Source organism: Corapipo altera, unplaced genomic scaffold (genome assembly GCF_003945725.1).
Source record: "Corapipo altera isolate COAL_440 unplaced genomic scaffold, ASM394572v1 0, whole genome shotgun sequence".
Taxonomy (NCBI): domain Eukaryota; kingdom Metazoa; phylum Chordata; class Aves; order Passeriformes; family Pipridae; genus Corapipo; species Corapipo altera.
In genome coordinates this window covers 17,657,051-17,682,450 of record NW_020884872.1, presented here as the reverse complement: position 1 = coordinate 17,682,450, position 25,400 = coordinate 17,657,051, and the positions used below count along the sequence as shown (strand labels likewise).

Genomic DNA, 25,400 nt, shown 5'->3' with positions numbered 1-25,400 from the left:
AGGGAATGCAACTCCCTATGAACCACCAGCATTACCTAGGGAGAAACGGAGAGATCAGAAAAAGGTAGACACTTCTTCCTGCACTCCTCCAAAGCCAGCCAGCTGCTTTGTGATCTACCACCTCAACACCTCCTCCATCAATATGTCACATGATGCAATCTTCAAAGTCTGGACTCTTCAACATTTTTCAGCCTCCTTCCCATCATACCAGTGGCCAAAAATCCCAATGAAATGACAACTTATGAATTTTAAAGCAAGTTCTCCAACCCTCTGCTCGGCAACAACATCAGAAATTGCAGAGCTCCTAGAAATGAAGGTGCTCTGCAAGGCTTGTGCGAAATGAGAGAACAGCAGCATCGGTTTGTTAGTATTTGAACAACCATAAAATGCTGAGGCCCAGCATGTTCTTTGGAGACCTACATTCCTTGGCAAAGTTCCTCCAATTTCTGTGAATACAGAACTGACTTTCAGAGCAACAAGCACTTCAGCAACTACAAATGAAATTAAACCCAAGAGATTCTTACCCAGCTAATGTGAACAATAACACTCAATAGTGTAACACCCGTGTTATTTATTTCAGTACAAATATTCATTTAAGATTTAGCCTTCACTTTACATTACCTCCATGATTTCAGTGTACCAGAGCAGTGTTATGACAACTTAAGACACATGTCCTTCAAAATATCAGGGGGAAATTCCAATATCCACATAAACAGCTTTGGGTACTTTGGAGGCCAGCACCAACTGTAACACTGATGAACTGACTAGTTCATAGGGCTGCAGCACAACTGTTTCTTGGTATGTTGCCATGTCAACCTTCTCTATTTTCCTGAGTGACAAGGAAGTGCTATTACCCCTGTATCACACCTCTAAATAAAAAGAAAATGGACACAAATTCGTAGAGCAGGAGGTGCTTTAGATTCCTTGGAACAGGCTTCACAGTAGATCACATCACAAGGTGCCATAGGGGCTCAACTCAACCCCTGAAAAGACAAGAGGGACAATGTTCCCTCAAACCTTTGGGTTTAAAATGCATCATCCTTTGGGTATAAATGGCTAGCTTCCTTCTTCCTGGAAGGCATGGTTGGAAGAGAAAGATTATTATTTTGGATATTAGTTTCTAAAATTCCACCTATGTTGAAAGCTTTTGTGGATCTAGCCCCAGGTGGCACACCCAAGGCCATGATGGAAGCCTGTACAGGCCACCCAAGTCTCAGATGGGTGGCGTACCAGCATCTGCCTGTCTCTCTCACTTGATTTTGAGCATGAGAACTGAGTTTTGAAAAGACCCAAGCAGATGGAAGTCTCCGAACTCTCAGTTTCTGCCATCACAGCACCAACTCTTCCCTAATGATGAGGGACGTGAATTCCATCTGGATGCTTCTGATAAAACTAAGGCACAGTAAGAGAAGCTGAAAAACAAACAGTGCCTCTGAAGTTTTGGAATTAACAACACTCCATTAAAATCAGCAGGCGTAAATCATGTGTCTCCAAGCAAATCTGTACAAGAGGTTTGCTTTGTAAGAGAGAGACCCAAAATGTGTAATGCTTGAGGTATTTTGCTGCCATGCTCTGTTGTAGCTTCTGAGCAGATTTCATAGATAATGAGCACAGAAAGCAGACATCATCATTACATCCATTTCTACCTTGGTCTCTGACATTTGCTTTTCTCAATTACTCCAGTACTGAACACCCTGAAACTTCAAACACTCTTTCTACAGCAACAGTTCCCCCGGTAGATACCAAAATAGATTGTATCAATTCATAGCCCACACTGTCACTGTCCACTTATGAGGCTGAAAGTATCACATTAAAGGCAGATGAATTCAGATTTATCAGCAGAAAACTGAGACAGAGCTCTCTCCTAAGTAAAATCATTTAGAGATCCAGAAATGCTGCATGTGGCACCCAGATGGAACCAGTAATTGAAGAATTTAGGGAAAAAGGAAAAGTGCATAAACTGTGAAGACAGAGTGCCCTAGTCAAGTGATTAGCACAGAGATGCTTTTATGCCACTTTTCTCTAGAGCTGTGTCTGTCAGCATGGTCTCACCTGCTCTTTTCCACAGCAGCTGCAGCTGCTTTCACAGGCCCCCCTGCAGGGACAAAGAATGAAGGGGAGACTAGAGGAGCCACTCAGAGCAGCTGCAGATGCTAATGGAATAAGCAAGCACGCAGACCTGCCTTCAAAAAACTACCAGAACCAGTTCTGAGTGCAAGTAGTGTCTGCATCTTCCCACACTAAACTGTTCCCCTATGAAGCAATCTTCCAAAACAGCATTCTGAAAGCTATTTTTGCTTTTACAATAAGACTGGGGACGGATTCATTCTTCCACACATGGCCTCTCAGACATGGGGCCCACCTGTTGGTTCTTTGCCAAAACTTTGCAGGGGCCAGGTATGTCACAGCAAAACCCTCAAACCCTGGAAACCCCACGGACACAAAACAGGCACTGACACTCTGCTTATCTCATCTAAAACTGAATTACTGCATGTATTTTCTTTGTAAACAGAAAGTTCCAATAGCTAATGCATCAGAGCAAGCTACTGACCTGTTTCCAGGAGATCCTTTTGTGACCAGCAACTATGAAGAAACAGTTATCAAAAGCAGCTCTAGAACATGGATGGTGAGGGATAACAGCAGCTGAGAGGAGCAATGACCAGTCTCTGTTCTGCACATCTTATTCCCATATCTTCAAGACAAGTCCAGCCAGAAGGAATTTTACCACAGTACTGATTTAGCAAGAACAGCAACAATTCAAGTTTACCAGACTTCTCTTATTGCCTCATGAAAAACTTCGGGATAATAGCCCTCTGGGAGACAGGGTAGCTCCAATCCTGTATTTTTTCAGCAAAGATGTCAACAAGAAGTGTTCTGGACACAGGAATAACATGTTAAAGTCTGTAAAGAACAATTCTCTCAGATCATATTGTTTATCCTTCTACCACCTGAGGCTCTTGCTTACTTCCTGCTGAGGTACTCAAAATCCCTTATAAAGATGAATAAATTGAACCTCTCAAGAAGTCACCTAACACATGTACCATCTCACTATAATAACAAGAACACAGCAGACAGACAAATAAAGGGTGACAATTTCAGACACAAATTCCTGAAGTGTAATACATTCATATTAGGACAGCATTCTTCATTTCCTTTAAATGTAAGAGGAAGTAAAGACATTTGACATCTTGGCATTCCTCTTAAAGCAATGTCTACACTACAGTTATACTGAACCACATGACCTTATTTTCCCACACTCCTAGCATTAACCTGCTATAACTCAAATACCAGCAAAATCCCAGTACTCCACAGCATGCTTAGGGAGAACTGAGACCAGTACAGCCATTGGCAGACAGGGAAGTGGCATTCCGGGCCCAAGCTCCACCCAATGGTCCACACTGCACACATGAGATTAGTCCACAGCATCCCCAGATGCCACCTAGGAGCTCAAACTGCAGCATCCCTTAGCAGCAAAACAAGAAGCCTGGCCTTGTACTGGTCACCAACACTGTCAGGCTCAGCCTGAGGCACATAAAACTAAGAAAGACTTTACATATAATTTCCAGGTATATAAACTGCCACACAACTCTCCAGAGCACACAGCAGAGGATATCCACTTATCGCTGCACTTGGTCCAATGACATCGAAAGTACCGTTTCCTCAAGCTTTATAGTGCCTCTTTTCCATTGCTTCCTGCAGCAAGTACACCTGTACAGCATAACGTCCACTTGTTGCAAAATGTGTTGGCTTGATAGGAAAGACACAGGGTCACACAGCAATTTTACATTCTCCTAAGCTCAAATGCTGTCCCTAGCATAAGATCCAAGGACATTTTCTTGACTAGCATATATTTTAAGAATGGCTGTGTTTCCAAATTGATACTCTTAGTACAAAGAAAACATTGTCTATCATGAAATGGATATAAAACTGTGCCCAATTGTTGCTCTCCAACTGCAATTCAGACCCTTCAATTTTGCAAGTACTGATAGGTTTTTAATATTAAAGCAGTGAAAATTGTGGCACTTTTCCTTGTTTCTTTAGTAAGGAGGCACTTTCTCAGCTCTTGGCTGCCAGTACCAAATAACACAGCCTCTACATTGGACGCAGTGTGTGCACTTGACAAGATTCTGCTGCTACACAGTAAAAGGTTCAATCATCAAGATCAGAGTGTGGTACAAAAGAAGTGACTTTCAAGTGACTTTCACATTTCTTCTTCAGCTCGCATAAAAACATGTTTCAAAAGCATCTCAAGCACCCACACACATTGCAGAGAGCGCTCTTATTTCACAGGCATTTCTCAGAAGCTTCAGCAACTCAACTTTTAAAGATTGTGGTGAAAGTTCATGCCAAACAAAGCTTTTGGCAGTCAAAAAGTTTGTCAGCCAAGGCTGATAAAGCCAAGGAAGTTGATCAGATATTTGTAAGTTCATCATCCATAATGCTTGGACAGCTTAGGGCAGGGAGGAAGAAACAGAAATGCTGGGGACTAGGAATTTGTAGTTCAAGAATTTGAGCTACAGTCTGATGGAGAAAAAGACAAAACAGGACAAAAATATTTACCAAAAGCAAAGGAAAGAAGGAAAACATACTTGCAAACTCCCTGAATCAAAGTCTTTTTTCCAAAGCTGCATGCAGGCCTTAAACAAAACCAAAAGCTTCACGGACCCGGTACAATTCAAACAAATTTCAAAACACAGAAAATTCCATTACTCCCTCTTCACAAAAGAGGCAGTGGCAACTACAATCTTTCAGAGAAAAAGAAACTTGAGGGAAAAAAACCTACAAATTGCAGTTTTGAAAGAAACATCTTCATCCACCATTTCCTTTCATTTTTTAAAGACAAGTTTTCCATTTACCATGAAAATTTTAAGTTGAGACAACGATATTTTTGGGAGAAGCTGGAGGGTATGTGTGGGCAATACAAAAAGAAGCTTTAATGGAAAAAACTATTCAGAGCATTAAGAAATGACAGACTATTATCCTTCAGTAATGAACTGACATGATGGTACTTTCCCTTCCTTTTCTTTATTTTTAAAAAAAGGACACTGTCTCCTTTCCTGTTAACTACTACAGAATGGTTCTCAATGTACTCACTATGCTGTACTCACCCAATTACAGTGTTTTCTCTTTTATGTAAAAGGGAACAAAGAAAAACTACATAAGGACAAACTACATGTTTCAAAAGCTAAATTTAAAAGCGTAATAAATATGTGCAATTAGACATTTTACAGAATTGTTAGGCTTGTGAATCTTCCTTTCTTGGTTTCTGCCCTTTTAATTCTTGCAAATATAAAAGGCAACTTACTGCATTCTGCCCTTTACATCCTGGATGCCTGGAGAATTTGGTACCCTACCTAGGTTTGACAGGTATGGTAACCCAGGATAACAACTTCATGCTCTCCGACAGCCAGAGGGAAGACTTTTAAACGCAACTAAAAATCCCCCCAAGGAGCACAGTCTATTAGGATCCCCAGTTACATGAAGAACCAGAACAACAGACTAGCCTGACAAGAAAATCCTCTAAAAAGGGAAAATCACTATTATGATTCTGTTTTATTATGATTCTGTATGAAGACACAACTGAAGAGGAAAGGAATTAAAATTGTCTGTAAGGGATTTTAACTAAATGCACCATATATCTAGATAAGTTTGTAGTGCATTATTATGTCTGAGTTCATACAGCCTCAGCAAAACTTTGTTCGCAATTACTTCTGGGCATTCCAGGAACATGTAACTTGACTACAACACATGACATGAATATAAAAACTAGTAAGAATTTGACATGGATTCAAGGCAAAAAAAAAGAGATTGTTTTAGAAGAGGTTGCTTGTGAACTATATCACTGCAGAAGTGTTAAATCATGCAACAAGTTTGCCAAAGCCCTTACTTTGCAAGTCAGCCAATCACTGCAAATGCCCACTGTGAAAACAAAACAAAACAATTGCTTACTGCAGTAAGGAATCTGCTTGTTCTTCAAGTTTGCGGCAGTTACCAAAATATGAAATGAACCTGAAGTTTTCTTCTTTGGCTAGTCTGACACAATTGCTTTCTTATCTCTGAAACTTTTCTCTTTGCAGTTAGCATTAAGGCTTGTATGTCACTATCCAGGCACAAAGGTCTTTCATAGAACCAGAGAATCATACAATCACTAAGGTTGGAAAACACCTCCAAGATCTTCGAGTCATCTCATTGCCACCTACATCTCAGGCTTATTTACGTTTTTTACAGTTAAAGTTTGCAAGATCTTATCCTCTGATGTCTGTGATCACATTCACTTCCAGCAGGTCCTAGATCAGGTATTGTAAGTGAAGAGTCTGACATCAGCTAGTATTCATTTTAGTCTATTTGATTATCCTTCTACATGCTGACGAGATGTGGATCATGTGTGGGAACCAACTATATCTTACTTGGAAAATCTGGACTCTCACTATGCGTGTCCAAAACACCTGCATTAATGCTGTGTAGTATTTCCTAATTTTGCAGGGCTTGAAAAACACCAGACTAACAGAACTTATCCTTCACAAAGATTAGTATCCCCTTTCTTATGTGCCAAATTCCATTTTCTGTTTGTCCTATTGCTGCTTTTTTTCCCATGTAAGTTGCAGATAAACATGTATCAAACTCTTGCAAACTCTTCTTTTAATGGAAGAGCAAGCTGAGTGTCTTTTCTCAAGTGAATATCAAGGTGCAGGGGTCAAAGGCTGTGGATTCCACCTGGAGTCCTTTATTTATGCCAGAGGAAGAAAACATGAGGCACAGCCTTCCCCTTAATGTTCCCTAACAGCTGGCTTACACTTCAACTGATCATCAAGATCTCTGTTGGTATTCCACTTTGACAAACCCAAATATTTCCATTCTCTTCAAAGAATATGTAAAACTCTTACCTCACCATCACAAATGCCTCTTTCAGACACAGAAGCCTAAATTTCAGGCACTACTGAGGTTTACAGTGCCCAAGTTTCTCTACAAATCTGCTCCTCAGGAAGAGGAGGCAGCCCAGGACATGCAGTTTGGGATTAAAAGGAAAAGGTATTAAGGAGAAAATACTGAAATAATCATGGATTTCTTTTGTGGATGCATTATCTCCACCTTCTCAAGCATCAATACAGAATGACAACTGTTCTTCTGCACAGTATGAAAGATATAACATGATAGCATCATTATGGATCACAGCTCAATGAACTTCTACATTTAACTTTGTTCATAAACAGTAACCAGGAAAATTAGTAAAACTACCTCAAAGTACAGTAATATTGCTTTCAACTCCATACAAGCTCACTTCCACACCATCAGGGAAACGATGACTTTCCCCTGCTCCTTGGTGCTTATGTTTTTCTTTGAGAAACTTCAACAGAATAAAAAATTTATTCTATTTTCCTTTTCCCTCATGATGCACGAAAAAATTATTTCTGAGCAAGATCATAATGTATTTTTAATTACTCAAAAAATTAGCATTTAGATAGCACCATTCACCTAAGACTTCTGTGGCACTTCTAAATTGAAATTAAATCAAGTACTTGTTTACTTTTTCCTGCTTTGAGGAATTATAGACAATCACTTAGTATTATCCTCATTTTGTCACGGAAGCTACTAAAGAAACTGAGGCATGCAGTAGCTAAAGACCAGAGCCCACTTAAATTTGCATGAAGAGCTGCAACAGTGACACTGAAGTGAATGGAGTTACACTGATGCAGAACTAGGTTGCTATGTAGCACCCAGCAGAGACCTAATCCTTCCAAACGGCTCCAAGTACCACTGTGGTGGAAGGTAAAGCAGTAAAATCTGTATTCTGAGTCACAAACCTCCTCCCAATTCACCTGCTCGTCACAAAGAACTAAATCATATTTTTAGCAAGAGCAGCCAGCAAGGGGTCAGGAAGAGATTAAATAGCTATACCAAGGTCATACAGGATATTTGGAACAGAGAACATCTCTGAGCCCAGATCTCCCAATTCCCAGTATACCACTTTAATCACTCGCATACCTTTAAACACCACTAACCATAACAATCAAAATAAATCCAAAGAAAATGTTCTGCATTTCCAGAAGCAGCCCAGCATCTTAAAGCATCATGTACCTCATCAAAGGAACATTTCAACAGAGAACACCAAGCTGATTCTGCAAAAGTATGATGAGAAAGGGATTCATGTCAGGCACTACAACGGAGCTCCTTAACTCACCTTCCTCTGCTGACTATATCAACTGTGCATCAAACTGATGAGAAGTATGAAGTCAGGCTGAATTGTTTCAGCTCACTGGATACCTTCTAATCAAAGAACTTAAAATAAAACCATTTATGTCTTTCCATCCCAATCACTGCCTTTATTATACCTTTTTAGAACATTTTCTCTTTCAGAGAAAGCTCTATTAAGCATTCATTCTGGGCATTTACTACCAGAATCATGTGTGAAGAGTTATTTTCATCATTCTGCTTTCTTAAAAGAGCATGATAAATTTGCTTGCAACATCTGTATATGAGTAAAGTGTCAATGAAGTACAGCATAATCCTTTATTTCTTTTAAGGATTTCACAGAAACAAGATGACCAATACCTCTGAGGATCAAGACCTGAGAAAAATCCTAAGTCTTTGGCTTACAATCCCTCCTAAAGGACCTGGGTCCAGATCAAGATGCGAAACAAAGAGAAACTTGTGGTACAGTACAGAATGAAGAGGATGCAGGGGGAGAAGAAAAGGGTCATGAAATTTTACTGTCAGGTTAGCCAAAGAATAACAAACAAAATGGCTGCTCCACATTATAAAATACACTGAGGCTTACTCTAGGGTTCAGTGATGTAATAAAGCATTTCCTGTGGGTTCCCCTCTCAGAAATACAGCATGTTAACTAGATTTAACCATAAAAATACTGGTTTTTTTCTTCAGTGCTGAAGATTAATACTGTCCTCTGAACAAATGTGTTATTCTCTTCTTTGCAGTCATAATTTTCTCTCTCTCTCCCTCACCAAAAAACTTTCAAGCATTTTCATAGATTTATTTCTAATAAATGGTACTGAAGCGCAGCCATCAGTTTTGCCTGCTTCATTCTGCTTGGCTTCCTCACTTGTAGTGCCTATTTCTGAGAATTCTTGCAAAACCTGTAAAAATTGAAGCCATCCAGGACTCGATGTTATGGCCATCAAATACCAGAAAACACAGAACAAGTATGGACTTACGCAGCTCTTCCCGGTGCCTCTCTGTCTCTGCAAAAAACTGGCGAAGCTCCTCTGTGATCTCCATGTTACTCAAGTCATATTCTATCTCCCCTTCAGACTCGGAGCCTTCTTCCATTTCGGAGTCCCTTTCAGCATCCTCCTCCATTTCAGAGACTTCTTCAGCATCCTCCCTCTCTCGGTGGGCACCTGTGCACTGCTGAGCTCCCCCACCATACAGAGCTCCGCCACGTGGCTGATAGCGGGAAGAATAGTTTCGGGTGTGTGGGAGATCATTCCCATCCCAGTCTGAGTAGTGGCTACTTGGAGAGGCTGCAGGAGGATGCCATGGTAGGTGATAAAAGGACTCCATGGCTTTCCTGTAGGCTTTCTGGTGCCTCCGCATCCAGCGCATGGCTAAGTTATAGTGCTTCCAGTATCTCGTGTACACCTTCTGAGAATACCACGGCTCGGTGTCTTCCTGTGGCCAAAACATGGGGGAGAGGGAAAGACAAAAAAAAAAAAATGAACCCCCCCCTTTTATTTTTTTAATAAAGAACCACAAATGAAGAGAGAGAGAAAAACAATAATTAAGGGAGAAACACTGTAAATGCAAGCACAATTCTGCCTTTTAATCACTAGTCATCCTTTACCTATGATAAAACATGCACACTTGAAAAACGACAACACAGTGCACGTGCATTACTTCCTACACTTCATTACTCCTACGAGAGATTGTTTTTGCATCAACACAACTACCAGTGAAGAACTAGCAATAGAGCAATTGTAGTATCCAGAAGGTATTTTCCAAGTGTTCGTGCTACTACAGTGGGAATCAGTTCTTTTTAGGGAATGTGCTGTGTGGATATATTCCACAATTCCTTAGCCACTTGCGTGAGTTGTAAGAACTGAATCATTCCAAGGTGTAGGTATTACAACCCACACCTGATTTCCAAATCCGCAGACAGAAAACACAAGAGATTAAAATTCCTCCATATTAAACAAAGGCATTCATTTTATCCAGTAACATATTTCCTGCCTCTGCCTGCCAAAATTTCTCAGAAAAGGTCAAATGGCAATTCAGACAAGTTCATATATCCATCATGGCCTCGATCAAAAACAAGACTGTATTTGGCCAAATGCAAGCTGCCAGTAAATCTCCCTTTTGTGCTCATCAGCAATCAAAACATGAAAAGAGGTAATAAAGTGTCACTGATAAAGTATGGAGAAAAACAGCTCTATAGAACGAAACATACTGTAACACACCTTCTCCTGCCTTCCAGTAAATCTCAGTTTTCCTGAAAAAAACCAGTTCTACGCTGTTCAGATTTCACCTCACCAGCAGCTACAAAGCCCCACAGTCCCTCTAGCCTTAAGCTCCCTTCATACAAGCCATTTCATCTCCCTTCTCATCCTACTCTCAAAAAGTGCAATAATAAAGGATCTTGAAAGAAGACCATAAAGTAAACTAAACAGCAAATCTTTTTTTTCCTTCCCCCCACGTCTTAATTTCCACAGAAAATCTTTTATCTGGGCTAAAATGGAAAGCATGTACTTCAAATTGGAAAATTTTAATTAAGTCATATTTTGGCAAACACTCAAAACTATGGCAAGATTAACTGAGGTTTTCAGAGATGAATGTGACATTTACAGTCCTTTATTAAGTTTTTTTTTTTTAAAGGACATACAAGACAAAAATCTTTAAGTCTGTTCTCTTGATCAGCACCATTCTATAGTCTTAAAAGAATGACTCTTTGGGAAAAAAATCCCAAAGCAAAACAGAAAAAACAAACCCAAGAAATACTTTCCATTTAATGCTAACACTATCAAGAGAGGTTAACTTAGTTTACTTACATTTGTTTTCACCTTCTGCTTCTCAGGTAATAATGCAAATACTAGTGAGTTTGGAATAATAATTGTAACTCCCATGCTGCCACATTTCTGCAAAATTGAGTCCATTATCCCAAAAGAGATCTATAAATGCTGTCTCTTTTTAAGGTCATTGCTAAGTGCTCTCAGAAACAAAATACCTTCAGCTAACAGACTACACAGAGAAAACCCACCACAACAAACTTACATTCCTTAAGATATTTCTGATCAAAAACTACAACCTATTTGTGAAGGGCTATGGAGCTCAGATACATGATTTAAAAGTGCATACAAATTATCTTTCCTGAAAGGTAAGAATTCATGGAGTTGAAACTTCATTGTTAGTCTCCTCTTGGTTTAACATTACACAGCTACCGGACCATGAAGTTTAGATTATTTATTCCCAAAATGAGTGGGTACAAGAAAAGCATCTGCCTTCCATATGGAATGTCTTCATTCTTAATCATCCAACTCTCTAAAAGCTAGGATGAACTATGTTTTAATTACTGTTTCCCTTTGCTTAAGAATGTCACACTGACTCCTCATCCTTCAGCAGACAGATGAGAATGTCCTGTTATCAAATCTAATGCATTCACAGGTTACTTTTAAAACATTTTGTCTATTTTTTACCTTAAATATTAAAATACTTTAAAATCCAGTTTGGAAACACCATAAAGCTTGACAAAAGCAGGTATCTCCTACATTCTGTGTATCTCCAAAGAAGACAGTACATTCTTTTAAAGCTCAAAAATTTTCTCCAGTTCTTTTACAATGTTTCTAAAAAGGGCATTGATGACCTTACTGCAAGCTCTGGAATCCAGCTGGTTGATTTGTCTAGCTGACTAGTTCCAGTTGTTAATTTAGGGGAAAGAAAGACAAAAAGCCAGTTCATGTAGACAGAACTGTGATCCTGGTGCTTGTCCAACTACTTTTTGTGGGTTTTTTTTTGTTGGAAGCGACCCTTGAAAATCCCTCTTACATCTGAATTTTAAAAATACATCTGTTAAAAAAGAAATTACAGAAATGTTTCGCATTGGGGTGGAAAACGGAAAGGAACACTTTTAGTCTAACTCAGTTCTGTGTCTGTGCTTTTTCAGCTGTGGAATAAATGGAAATAAGAGATTTCCTCAAGGAAACAAAAGCTATAAATCTAAGGCAAATGATCAGAGTCCTCTGTTATTTTCCTGTTATGTCTCTGGAGTCTTCCCAGGAGTAGACAAATCACTCATTGTTGTAATCTGAATTCTATTTTCAAAGCAATTTAGCTACTTTCACATCTAATTTTTACATGTCTGCATTCACAGTTCAATAAGTGTTTGTACGCATTTTGTATTTAAATGTGACTAAGCTATCACATAGAAACCCATAAAGACCTCTTACCATCTCTTGTCGAGTTTGTTCTGGTGATGATCAAGTTGAACTAGAAAAGAAAACAGTAGCTTTTTAATTCGTAATATATGTATTAAGATTGCCACAGGCACTGAATACAGTTTGTTATATTTAAGTACTATGGCCTACAACTATTAAACACACCTTCTCTGTTGTGGCTAGTTGAAGTCTCTCATTTATATATTTTGATTAACATCAGTAAAAATCCCATTTCTTAAAATTACCCATTACAGTAAGGAAGGTAAAAGGGAGCCTTCCACACAATGCAGCCTAAAATGCTGTGACTGATCACTTTTCCCATTATCTTTTTCTTTTCTATTTTTCTCCTACACTTCATGCTTCTACAACCTTTATTTTCCACATTAATACCAAACAAAAATCATACACTTGAAGGAAACACACCGTTCTCCCTTTTTCGCGGTGTCCACACAGGGGCTTGTATAAAAGAAGCAATTGCCATTAAATGTTTCAATCCATCTTGACCACACTCAAGCAATAGATTTCTGCTTAAGCCTGTGGTGCACTTATAACTTAATACACTCCCTTATTTCACTTTTTTCTTTTTCAGCCTCTGATCCTGCCTCCCATAAAGAAAACACAAGTCAATTCAGGTTGCAGCCACATTTTTTAAATGGGAGGAAAAGGCTAAAAGGAGAGAGGCAACCAGATGAAGGGGAAAAAAAAGAAGGAAAAAGGGAGGAAAGAGGGAGAACATAACATCTACAACCACCAGGCGGGATTTTTAATTACCAACATTTTCACTGTGATTTACCAGTAGGAATCACTGAGAAATATTCTGGATCCCCTCCCTATTTGGCAATTATTTTATTACATTAAGACATCAGCTGTTTCATCTACATATTTCTCCTGATATTCTCACCCCAGCTTGAACTTTGGTAGGTGAGTGCCAGTGAAAGGTAAAGAAACTCAGTATATTAAAGTATCTATTGCTACGGCTAAGAAATGGTCAAATACTCTTCCCAGAAACACTGGAATACAGCCAAGACAGCACTTAAAACTACTGTAGATTTATAAAAGCATAAAAGTACGATTTTTCAAAATGCATATGAATAGAGTACATACACCAGTTGCGTTCTGCCTCATATGTAACAACACTGATTAAAGAGCAGCTTTTTGCCTCACACAGTCACACTGTGAAAGGACAATGGGATGGGCTTTATCCAAACAAAATGCAAATCATGTGGCGACCACAAAGGCAAATTTCTGTCCTTTCCAAAGCCCACATTAAGCTCAAACTCACAAATCCCTGGTAACACCAACCTAACTACAAGAAGCTCTACATACACGAGCAGTCCCATTGCAATTGATGGGACAACTCATGCCAGCAAAGGCTGAAGATCCAGGCACTCTGATTCAGGCAACCAAAGCAGGTGAATTCACTTTATTCTCTCCTGCCTGCTTGGAGGAAGAAGGAAACCTAGCACTGAGGTCACTGCAAAACACTTTGATTACTTATAACACTTGAAATCCACACATGCATAAAAGATCCCTGTGCCATCTCTGTGCATTTCAAGCATCTCACTTCTAACAACAGTCCTCTTCAAAACTTTTATCTCCACTCTCTCATGATGTACACATACACTTTTTGTCTCTTTCCCACACACATCTGGATGCTGTAAAGGTTGCCATAATGTCTTTTTCTCATACTTAGAAACCTAAGCCCATGTAGCCAATTCTTTCATTTTCCACTTCAGAAAAAGTACGTGCTTAACTTTCATGTTCACTCTAATTCCTACATGACAAAAAATTCTTTGAACTAGCTTCAGCATAAACAGAAATCAGGTTCGAGCTTAATGTAAATACACTTCTTAAAGCAGTAAGTGGTGAAGTCTGATACTCTATTTTTAATACACAACATGTACATATGCTTTCTGAAAGGGAAGGAGGGGAAAAACCCTGGTAAAAGTATCCAGCTTTATTAGTTTACCAAATAAGAAAAACCTGTTTTGCCAAGTACAGAAACTTTAATTATTTTCCTAAATAATTTATGAAACATAAGACTACAAATACAAAGCAGAGAAAAACAATGCTGCAAACCTGGACACTAAATTAAAAAATGAGTTTGCTTTATTTTCAGCTGAATTACTCTTCCAAAACAAACTATATAAAATCAGAAACATGACAAGCAGCAGAAAACAAATGTGATAGGTCTACTTCTATAACTTACAGTTTTAAAAATAAAATATTGAAGCAATACGAAATTCACCAACTGTAAAATTTAAAATGAGAAGGAGATCTGTTTGCCTATGCTGCTCATTAATGACGGAACTTTTTATTACTATTATTTATTTCCTTTCAACATTTTTAAAGTATTTCTCCACTGATAATTAACCAGGGATGTAATCCCTTTCATCAAAACAAGCTGTCCCCTTGCCAGCTTGAGGCAGGTGAGCATCAGTGAAAATAAACAAATCTGATCAAAGCAATGACAGCATTTAATTTCTTTGGAGTCAACAGAAATTGAGACCGTGTCTGTCATATCGTGAGACACAACTATGACACACTGGGGTTTATAAATTAGTAAATAAGTCACACTCTGGGACTAGCAGCGTGCTGGATCCAGCGCTGCCACACGGTGGCCACGCTGGAGGTGACAGGGACAACTCACAGCTCAGTGTGGGATCAGCGAGGGTTCAACTGTTCACAACACTGATCAACAAAAGATTAAATAATTAACCTGTCATTAAATTCAGCAGGTTTCGAAACACACATTTAGACAAAGCTTTCCTGAAAATACCAGAAATGCCCCAAACAACAGACAGTTGACCATCCCTTCAGCCCACTGCTGCTTTTGTCCCAGCTGTGAGACGTGTCTTCAGTCAGGCCAGAGCTGTCCCTAACTCAGCATCCAGCTTCTGGCAATGGTTAGTTAAGAGATGCACAGTAAAACGTGACACTAGAATATGCATACAGGAATTACTTTTCCAGGAACATTTCTCCTGATTTCAGCAAGTGTGTGCATCCTCCCAGAAACACTTATTTAATTTTATACTTCTGATGCTTATTCTTGGTGTAGAATTACCAACAGAAGAGGGAAATGTCTGAAAAGCAGTTTGACATCCTGTGCTTCAGATTAATACTGTGCATTGCTAGTCTGTGACGTTAACTTTAATACTGAAGCGCCCTAGTTACAGCCATGGAGAAATATAAGCCTGTGATTGCTGAGACAGTTGGCAGCAAAAGTTATATCCCTTAAAAAAGAAGGTGCAGAAATTCCCAACACTGTACACCATTCTTGTTTGGGAATGGTAGTAAATACAAGACTTGTCCAGCACTTACAGCAGAGTTACAGCTGCTTCTCATCCCAACAGGAGTGCTGTGAAGACCCACCTATCACTATGATGTTCGCACCAGTGTCCTTACAACAACAGCAGCAATTGCTGTGGATGGAAGGGATACAAATCACACATAAGGCAAAGTAATGTTTTCAAGCTTTAGCTTATTTATTATGGCTCTTTTGGCCCGAGCAGAGGCTGAGACAGTGTAATCATCTGTGGCTACCCAAAAGAGGGTCTTTATTCTCTGAGGTCCAGGACATAAACCCAAAAGCTATTTAGGCCAAAAGTCAGAGGTTAAAAGCAAAGTGCTAAAAGCTGTACAACTATCAGTAGCCCCAGTAAACTTATGTTTCGTGTATGACCGGTCAGTTTAGTTATAAACAAGGAGAAGAATGAAACTTCCCCACTACTGCTTTTGAAAGCATAGTTCATTTCCTGGTGGCACACGTGTCGTGACCAGACTCTGGCCAGTGACTCTAAGGCTCACAGAAGCGATGGGCAGCTCTCGCCTCTGCAAATAGGGCAAACAATTATACCCCAGAAGTGGCAGGAACATAGGCCTTGTGCCCCAGCTGCCCCGGCCCCAGCGCACAGAGCACCGCTCTCGCCCGAGCTTCCTCATCGCCGCCTCGGGACCGGGGCCGACATGCTGCAGAGAAAAGGAACGGAAAAGCCCCGCGCCCGTACAGGTGCCACCACCACCGCATGGTGCCACCACCACCGCATGGTGCCACAAACACCGCCGCTCCGCCCCGCCAGGCGCCCGGGCTCCCACACCTCCCCACCGAACCCTTGGCTCTCTCGCTCCCGTCGCCACCCTCCGCCGTCCCCGCACCCACCCGGACAGCCTGAGGCTCTGGCGAGCGAATGGAACCGAGCAGGGCCGCCTCCAGCGTTCCCTCCTTCCCTCCCTCCCTCTGTTCCGGCGGGGCCGAGCGCAGCTTCCCCCGCCGCTTCCGCCCGGCCGCTCCCCGGCCCCGCGGCGCCATCTCGTGGTGCGCGGGGAGGCGCCGCCGGGACCCGCAGCCGCCTCTGAGGGGAGAGACGTGCCCCGTGGGGTCGCCTGCCCCCCACGGAGGTGGCGCTGTGAGCTCACAGAATCACAGGATTGCGGAATAAATTAGTTTGGGAAAAACCTCTCTCGAGGTCATCGAGTCCAACCTGTGACCGAACACCGTCATGTCAACTAGACCAAGTGCCACGTCCAGTCTTTCCTTAAACACCTGCAGGGATGGTGATTTCACCGCCTCCCTGGGCAGTCCATTCCATCGCTCTTTTTTGTGAAGAAATTCTTCCTAATGTCCAACCTGAATCTCCCCTGGCACAGTTTAAGACCATGGCCTCTTGTCCTGTCATAGTTGCCTGGGAGAAGAGGCCAACCCTCACCTGGCTACACCCTCCTTTCAAGCAGTTGTAGAGAGCAATAAGGTCATCCCTGAGCCTCCTTTTCTCCATGCTAAACAACCCCAACCCCCTCAGCTGCTCTTCATAGGATCTATGCTCCAGATCCTTCACCAGCTTCGTTGCCCTCCTCTGGACAAGCTGTGAGCTCCTGCTCCCCCCCCAATCCCTCATTATTGCCTCCCACAGCACGTACAGTGCTCCACAAGCTGAAGTGTTACTCAAAACCTGGATGTGCTGTGGTGGTGGTAGTGGTGTGGCACTGTTATACTTCACCCTTTGGTTATTATTTGTTTCCCTAATTAATTTCTAAATTTTCTGTTCAGGTTCTGTACTGTGCTAGTATTTTCATGTGAACAGCCTCTTGGGGACCTGTCATGGCCAGTGGAACAGCAATTGTGTTTTCCCCTGTGTAGCATTTCATATTAGCTATGTGAAATTTGTCTGCTATTAACATAGAATCATAGGATCATAGAATCATGCACTGGTTTAAATTGAAAGGGACCTTAAAGATCATCTAGTTCCAAGCCCCCTGCCATGGGCAGGGACACCTTTCACTAGACCATGTTGCTCAGAGCCCCATCCAACCTGGCCTTGAACACTTCTAGGGATGGGGCATCCACAACTTCTCTGAGCAACCTGTTCCAGTGCCTTACCGCACTCACAGTAAAGAATTTTTCCCTAATATCTAATCTAAACCTACCCTGTCAGTTTGCTCTTGTAAATAATCTTGCCCCATCTTTCCTATAAGTTCCCTTCAGATACTGGAAGCTGCAATTAGGTCACCCCTAAGCCTGCTCTTTTACAGGCTGAACAAACTCAGTTCTCTCCTAGGTGCCATAATATTATTGTGTGTTTCTTCATGGTCAATAAACCCCTCAGCTCTACTGTACTGAGTAGCACAACACTCTCACCAGACCATGCCACCCCATCATTTGTGCTCTTCTCTAGACAACTCATGGATGGGCTGTAACACATGAGCATGGCCTTTGGTTGGACTCAATGAAGTGATTCTTATGTTACATATATATTAAAATGAAGGCATGAATTATTGCTGAACTGCTGTACTTTGTGTGGGAGAAAGGCGTCAAGGCACACTGCACAGACTTGGCACATGTGTTGGTTTTATTAACCTTATCAGTCACAAGCAAAGATTTCAAGTAACGCTATGTAGAATGTAACGCTATGCAAATGGAATCATGCTGTTCTTATTCTGTAATATTTCAGTTTGAAAGACTATTATTTTAGGGTAGTCTTACTTATAAAATGCACGTTCTCCTCATTCACTGCTTCCTACTTATTCCCTGCTACCTGCCTTACTCATATATATTTGTGGTTGCACAGTTATTGTCTGGAACGACAAAAAAATGTTATCTATCTTACAAGGTATAAATGAATATTACATTAAATAAACCTCTGATTATATACATTTTTTGAACAGTTAGATTAGAACTTCCTGCCCGCTGAAGACTGATTTCTTTCTCTGTGTTTCACCTGATCACTTTCACTTGATCACTTCTGAATCTTTCGCTCCACAAAATATCTGCTGCTCCAAGAGCTGTTTTTTCCTTGGAAACCCACGTAGATAATTAATGAGTTTAAAGTCTACCTTATCAGAGGAGAAGGAGCAACCTGGCATAAAAGTTTGCTTTTAAAGACAACACCCTTATGCAGGCCCTCACACAACCCAACAGTAGAGAAGGTCTCACATTTAATTTTTGATTAGTAAATACTTTTCTTCTACACCCATGACACATGAAAAATGTAATCTGGGTCTGGAATGGAGTGAATACCCCTGCAATTTATTTCTCAAAGCTAATGCTGGTGAGGGAAGTGCAGCTCCTGTTTATTCCAACATGAGATCTTCTCTTGCAGGTTGAGTGCCAGATGCATGACAGGGGAGCTTTGGTTTGATTGATCAGTTTTATCAATGGTGTCCCACAATGCAGCATGTCCCTTTGGAACTACTTTCTCCCATGACTGTGTTCTCTACAGCTTTCAGCGTTGCTCCAATAGGCTGAAAATAAGGACATTGTTTGCTGACAAATGTTTCCTGGCAAGAGAGTGAAATGTTAGACTAGACCAGCTATTAGAGTAGGGAAATTTCTTCATGAGAAGCAGCATATGAAGTTGTCAAGTCTGGACATCTTAGAAAGCATTTGTCAGCCACTCCGGTTCACTAATTAGCCAATTAATTTAATTAACTTATTCTTTAAGAAGCAATGAGTTTAATGACTGGAGTTTTGTAAAAAAAAGTTTAAATCTGCAATGCACTTTACTGCTTATATAAGCCGAAAACAGCATTCTGGGCATCAGATCTGAAGGGGTGGAAGTTTCCAGAACAGGGGGACAATGACAGGAAGTTGGAAAGTAGGCAGAAACCTATTTTTCTTGTACTGCTGTTCAAAAAGTATGCATCTGCTGCACACAAATGTACTTCTGCTAAACTTACGAGAATTTGTATGTAGACCATTATTTTGTGAAGATTGTGTTATTGAAGTGGTGCTCCACTGAGTTAAATATAATCCAAAATATAATCTAAGAAAAGTCACCTTTAGAACTGTGGTCTAATTATTGACTGGCCAAAGTGTTGCAATTATTGACTCTGCTTGTCCTTTATTAAGACAAAATCATATTATACATTATTTGTAGCAGATTTCCAACCATGTTGCAAATTGCATGTTTGGATTAAAACAGATCCTACTTCGGTCTAGCTCTTGTATAATTTGAATCTACAATTCATAAAATTTACAGAAGATTGATATCCCTTTCGGGGCAGGGGGTGTGGAAGGGAGGGAGTGTGTGCATGTGTTTGTGTGCGCAAAACTACGTGTGAGACTTCTCTTAATCACCTCTAACTTTCTGAGGGACAGGCTACCAGAGGCAGAGTTGGGGGACAGGTAGAAATATCTTAAAGACGATTTTACTGCCAAAGAAAATAAGAAGTGGAGCTGGATTTCTACACCAAATGACATTACTCTTATTCAAAGTTAGATGTAGATAGATAGCATGTCTCTTTTTTAGCACCTGTGGCCTCATTGAACATGGATACAAGTTAATGAATTAAAAATCAGCAGCATCTCTGAAAACTTTCATCACTGGGTAAGGAGGTAGCATTTGTTTTGCTGTCTTTATGTGCTTACTTAAAGTCTGACAGTGATCTCTAGGCCAGAGCTAGTCACTCTTCAGATACCATTATAGCCAGGGGCAAAGCACAGTAGTGCTTTTTGGGTGCTGTTCATCTGATATATGTTGGTTATCTACTTTGGGTAGAAATGAATCACACCCCAGAAGGGCTTTTTTCCACTGATTTTCGAGGAAGCCTGAGGCAATTCTCACAAGGTGCTTTTATTGCAGTTGTGTTATGTTTAGCCAGATAAATCCCATCGCGAAAAACAATAAAAGTGCAAGAAGTTGCTGAGGGAAAATAGATTATAAGAGATAAAAGCCCACGGACGTCAATAGATGGCAGCATTGTAAGCGGTAATGCAGAACCTTCCCCCTAAAACAGCAGTGGAGGGGGAGTCTAAACTGGTTGCTCTGAAGGAGTAAAAGAGCTGCCAAATAGCTCTGACTCGTGTATCTCTGGCTTGCTAAAATATGTGGTCTTCTCTCACCTTTAAGATGGCACAAATTCTCCCTTTTTCTTGAAAGCAAACAAAAGGATCTTGAACCATGCAGGTTTCCAGAGTCTTTTAGCAGATTCTTAAATTTCAGCCAATTCTTAAATTTCCATTTCTGGACACTTAACACTGGAACATGTGGCATAGAAGTTTATGATGATTTAGATTAGAATGTTATGTGGTAATTGTGTGTAGTATACACACACAATAAAACATTATAATGATACATTTTCATCTTGTCTTTGAATTTCATTATGTTGGTCTTTAGTAATTGGATTTATTTTATGTATCTTTGTTAATTTTGGCATTATTGTACAGCAACAACACTTAGAGTATTTAATTAGAAAATACAGATGTCTCTCTTATATAGAAAAAAATTGAATTGTTTCACATTTGTCATCAATTATTTTTAATTGAGAAAACTCATTAGTAACATCAGATGCACTTTAAATGCAGGCAGTCAGTAGATAACATGTGAAGAGATTATGGCAAGATTGAAGACTGTAAAGACATCAGAATATGTGGCCATATGATTCCTTTGCCCAAGGAGAGACTCTGTGCCTTGATCAGGTCAGGTAAGGATTGTGTAGTCAAATGGAAGTAACAACAGCAGTGAGGGATGGGACCAGATCTCTTCCTAAATCCTGTGCTTGTTCCGTCTAGGCTGAGTAGCTTCCACCCTATCAGCAATTCTCCTGGCCTAAATGCTACTGCCTACAAAGTAAGTGAGTGGTTGAGATGAGCTCGTCATATCTGAATGTGGCCCCAAGACAGTGTGTTGAATCAAACTGTATGTGGCTTAAACTGGCCCTCTGCCTGCCTTCATTATTCCCTTTCTCCTTCAGTTTTTGTAACATTACTAACTCTCAGAAGATTCCCAAATGCATATGGAATGCACACATAGACATACTGAAATACCAGCCCCCCTAATTATTAGAATTTAGTCCACAAAACTCATGATATCTAAGTTAGTGCCCCAAACTAATATTTAATCCACTCAATTGTATGTTAGTGCTGTAAGAATTTGCAAATTATTTAGGATAAGTAATGACTAAATAACATTCATAATTTTAATAAAGCATTGGTCAGGGGTTTCTTGTTGGTTTTTTTCCCCCCTCTGCTTTGAAAAACAAGGTATATTAGGGATACAGCTGGCATCCTAAAAGAATTTATAGTTTTTTATTGGTTTGCTTTTTTCACTATTTATTTCTTCTATTGGTCTTTGAAATATCATGAACTGCCTGAGAGGTATGGGTATGCAGATTCCAAGAAAATATAGGTATCTATGTGTGGAAAGACTTTGTGGAAATCCTGTGGTTTGGAATCAGGTTTGTTCACCATTGTGTATGTGTTAACTTCTGCATAAACTTAAAAGTCAGGTTTTGATTGTCCAGAGGTTAGTCACAGAAGAGCTAAATAACACTTTGAGATCAGTTAAAATCCTGCAGCTACATACCTTGTCAGGCCTTGTAGGTGTTTGGTTTGCTAGCATTGTGTGGTGGTGGGAAACATTTTTCCCCCTGCAGTTATAAAATGGTAAAACCCCAGGGGTTGGTGACCCTTGAAGTTTTGAAGTTTTAGCCAATGAGCGCTTCTGCAAAATACAAACATATCACAACCAGAACAGAAGAGAAGGTGGTCGTAGTTTGGTGTTAGAAGAAGTAACCATGTTGTGAAAGCCACGAGGAGAAGCAGCAGGAGCCCCACTGGGGGCTGGGCCCCCCCCAGCTCCCAGCAGGGGTGGCTGCAGAGACTTGGAACAGTGTTAGACTGGGCTAAGTGTCTGTAGCTGAGCCAGGGGATGTTTCTCCACTGTGAGCCACAGCAAAAGATACTGAAAAGCAGCGGCAGAACAGCAGTGGGCAGAGTGGTGGCAGAGAGCCAGAAGAGATAAGACCAAGCAGCAACAACAGGCAGGCAGGGACACAGAGAGAACTCCTGGAAGGAGAGAGAGAAAGAGAACGAGAGCTGGCAGCAGCAGAGAGAGAGGAAGTTGGGGTAAGAACTGAAATAAAACCCCATAGCCCTCTGAGACCTCCGAGAAAGGAGGAAGATGATGGACTCTTACTTGAAAGAGTCTTAAAGTGCTACAGCACTTACAGAGAGGAGCTGAAAAGCTCCGAGAAGAATGCAGAGGGTGACCTTGGCCCCCCCACTGCTTGAGACAGAGCACAGAGCTCTGTAGGGAACTTGAATGCCCTGAAGATAAGGACCGTCACGAAGACCCCTGAGCTTCATGATATGACATAGTGAAGTGACCCTTGTCCTGGTGAACACAGCCTACGGAAGAAGACCCTCGCTTGGAAACGAGTGGCTGAGGGGGCTTGGATACCCCCCTCGTGTGTACTGGCAGAGATCCAGTCACGGCTGCTGCATGCATGAGAAGAGGATAGATGACTGCTGCCCTAGAGAAACTACTGCTCTGAGACTGGAAAGGATCTTTCCTTCTTCCCTCCTGGACTTTTATTTGGGAGAGAGAAGAGATTTGATCCATTGTAAATACTTATGTCATGGTAGAGATAGCTAAGATTGTATATAATGTATTGTAGTATTTATTTGTACAGTCATTGTAATATATATTCCCTTTCCCTATTTTGAGTCGTGTGGTTGTCTGGAACACCCATATCACACCAGGTTGAGATGTAGGAGGGGGTTTGGACTAGGGAATTAGATTTTGGAGCTCTCAAATCATGACACATTGCCCTCCATCTTTCCTCTACTTCTGTCTTTCTTCTATTATTTCTTGTACCTACCTGTTGTGTCCACAGCTATTAATGCTGGCTGCTTGTTTGTGAGCCACTTTGAGTTGTTATTGCAGATTGCCTCAGTGATGGTGTTTCCATGACCTTTGGAATTTCCATAATTGTAGATGGCTGTGCTCAGTACAATGGGTGGTAGTAATTCCACACATAGCTGCACCTAGATCCTGAGACTGACAACAGCCTTGCTGACTGATTTCCCTGCTACAACAGGCCTTTCACAAGGCAAAAGGCTTGCTCTGTGTTATCTATATCCTCTATTACTATGAAAGGCTTTAGTAACAGATACTTTGAACTGAGACTGGAAGTGCACTGAGAAGTAGTGAAGAATATAATTAGGTGTGTAGTCATGTTAGCCTGTTCCAAATAAGGGGAAGCTGCCTGATGCTACAAATCCATTGCTCAGCCTCCACAGGACTGAGAACGACAAGATACCTGTTATGCCACTACAGAATATTCCGGACATAAGGGCAGGAGATGGCAGTGGCTCTTAAGTTAGGTGCAGTTGGATTGCAAACCAGCAAAGTCAGTCTCAGCAGCTTCTTCTATCAGCCAAGGATTGAAATGACCTGCTGGCTTTGGGGCCAGCACAGCCCTGAGAGGTACAGCTTAAATGTAAGAGTGACATCTGAACTTCTTGTAATTCTCCTGCAGCTGAGGAGCTCCATGTGACTCTTTAGTATCAGGGTTTCTGAGATTTTCCGGGGTAGTTCCTTAGGGATCAACATTAGATCTGAGACACCTAAACGTGACAGAGGTATTAACTAACAGGGAGGAGAGGGAAAAAAAAAAGACAGGTGTAGTAAAAGACATAGGTTGATGACTTTTAAGTCCTTAATCCACAAGATGGGATCCAAAGGTGAAAGCCATGTCTGTGGTTTTCTGTTCAACTCAGAGAGGCAATTGGGTGCCCCAGAGAGTTACCTGAAAAACCTTTATACCGGTATCTGCGTTTATTCTATCAACTTTCCTATCAAGTTTCCAGCTGAAGTGCCTGTCCATCCTGTACAGTCATTGAAGATCTCCATCTCTAGGAGACAAAGTCCTATGCAGCATCTCAGCTAAGCTCTCTGGCTGGCCCCATTGACCTTAGACCAAACATAGATACAAGCTTAGATACTTCTGCTGTGCATTTAGCAGTAGGTGAGAACAAGGTGAAGAAACTGCAGCATGGAGACAACTTTATCTGCAGCTGTTCCCTAAAAAAAAGGACACCATCCCTCTCTTTTAGGTGGCAATGAAAAGTCATGATGAATGTGCCCCTGCTGATTATAGAATAGCTTGCTGAGTACATCACTTCCTTAGAAAATGAAACATCTGGGCTTAATTCCCTTCTAAGCCTCACAGGCTTAATACTTACCCCCATGAGAACAAACAAACCACTTACCTCTAGCTGACCTTGAAAGCCTGACTCCTGTTTATAGGCCAGCATCAACATTTTGTTTTTCATTCCAGCTTTTGCATGTGTCCACAGATATTATTTGGCAAGCCATTCTGCTGGCTTAGGCAGAGATACTGCAGTACTCTAGACACAAATATTTTGACCAGCTTAGAGGAAGAAACCAATTTAGGAGAACAAATAGCATGTTTATTGCAGTAGGGATGACTAATGAAAAAAATAGGTAGATTATTAGGTATTTTGAGCATCTTTAGTTTGTTGTATTTCATTTTTGTAATCATGAGTTGGACCCAGCTCCTCTGTATAATTACCTTCATTATGTTATTTCAGTGAGAATGCTCTCCTAGGTTGTTGTTTGCATTGAAACATTTGCTGTTGCTCTTTCAGAATAGTTTGTTCTTGTGCAGAAGTACCTGAGGACCCACCATAGTGGGGGTCTCCCTAGGAATGAAACCAGAAGAAGGGAAACAACTCTCCTCAAGAAAGCTTGTGTGTGGTCTGAGGGAGCTGATTCG

General features: G+C 40.9%; 1 protein-coding gene across 3 annotated transcripts in view; it reads right to left on the bottom strand.

The window, feature by feature from the left end:
* GEMIN8 (gem nuclear organelle associated protein 8) overlaps window positions 1-16,664 on the bottom strand; it is a 29,924-nt gene extending 13,260 nt beyond the window's left edge. The window contains exons 1-4 of one of the 3 annotated variants that reach the window (XM_027644721.1): window positions 16,543-16,637; window positions 15,756-15,805; window positions 12,396-12,435; window positions 9,171-9,627 (exon numbers count right to left, since the gene is read on the bottom strand). In XM_027644721.1, coding sequence (XP_027500522.1) covers window positions 9,171-9,627; window positions 12,396-12,398 — 460 coding nt within the window. In that variant the 5' untranslated portion in view covers window positions 12,399-12,435; window positions 15,756-15,805; window positions 16,543-16,637. Of the gene's footprint in view, window positions 1-9,170; window positions 9,628-12,395; window positions 12,436-15,704; window positions 15,806-16,542 lie in introns of all 3 variants that reach the window. The other 2 variants (XM_027644710.1, XM_027644704.1) reach the window with 2 other exon arrangements.
* Between the last annotated feature and the right edge of the window lie 8,736 nt (window positions 16,665-25,400).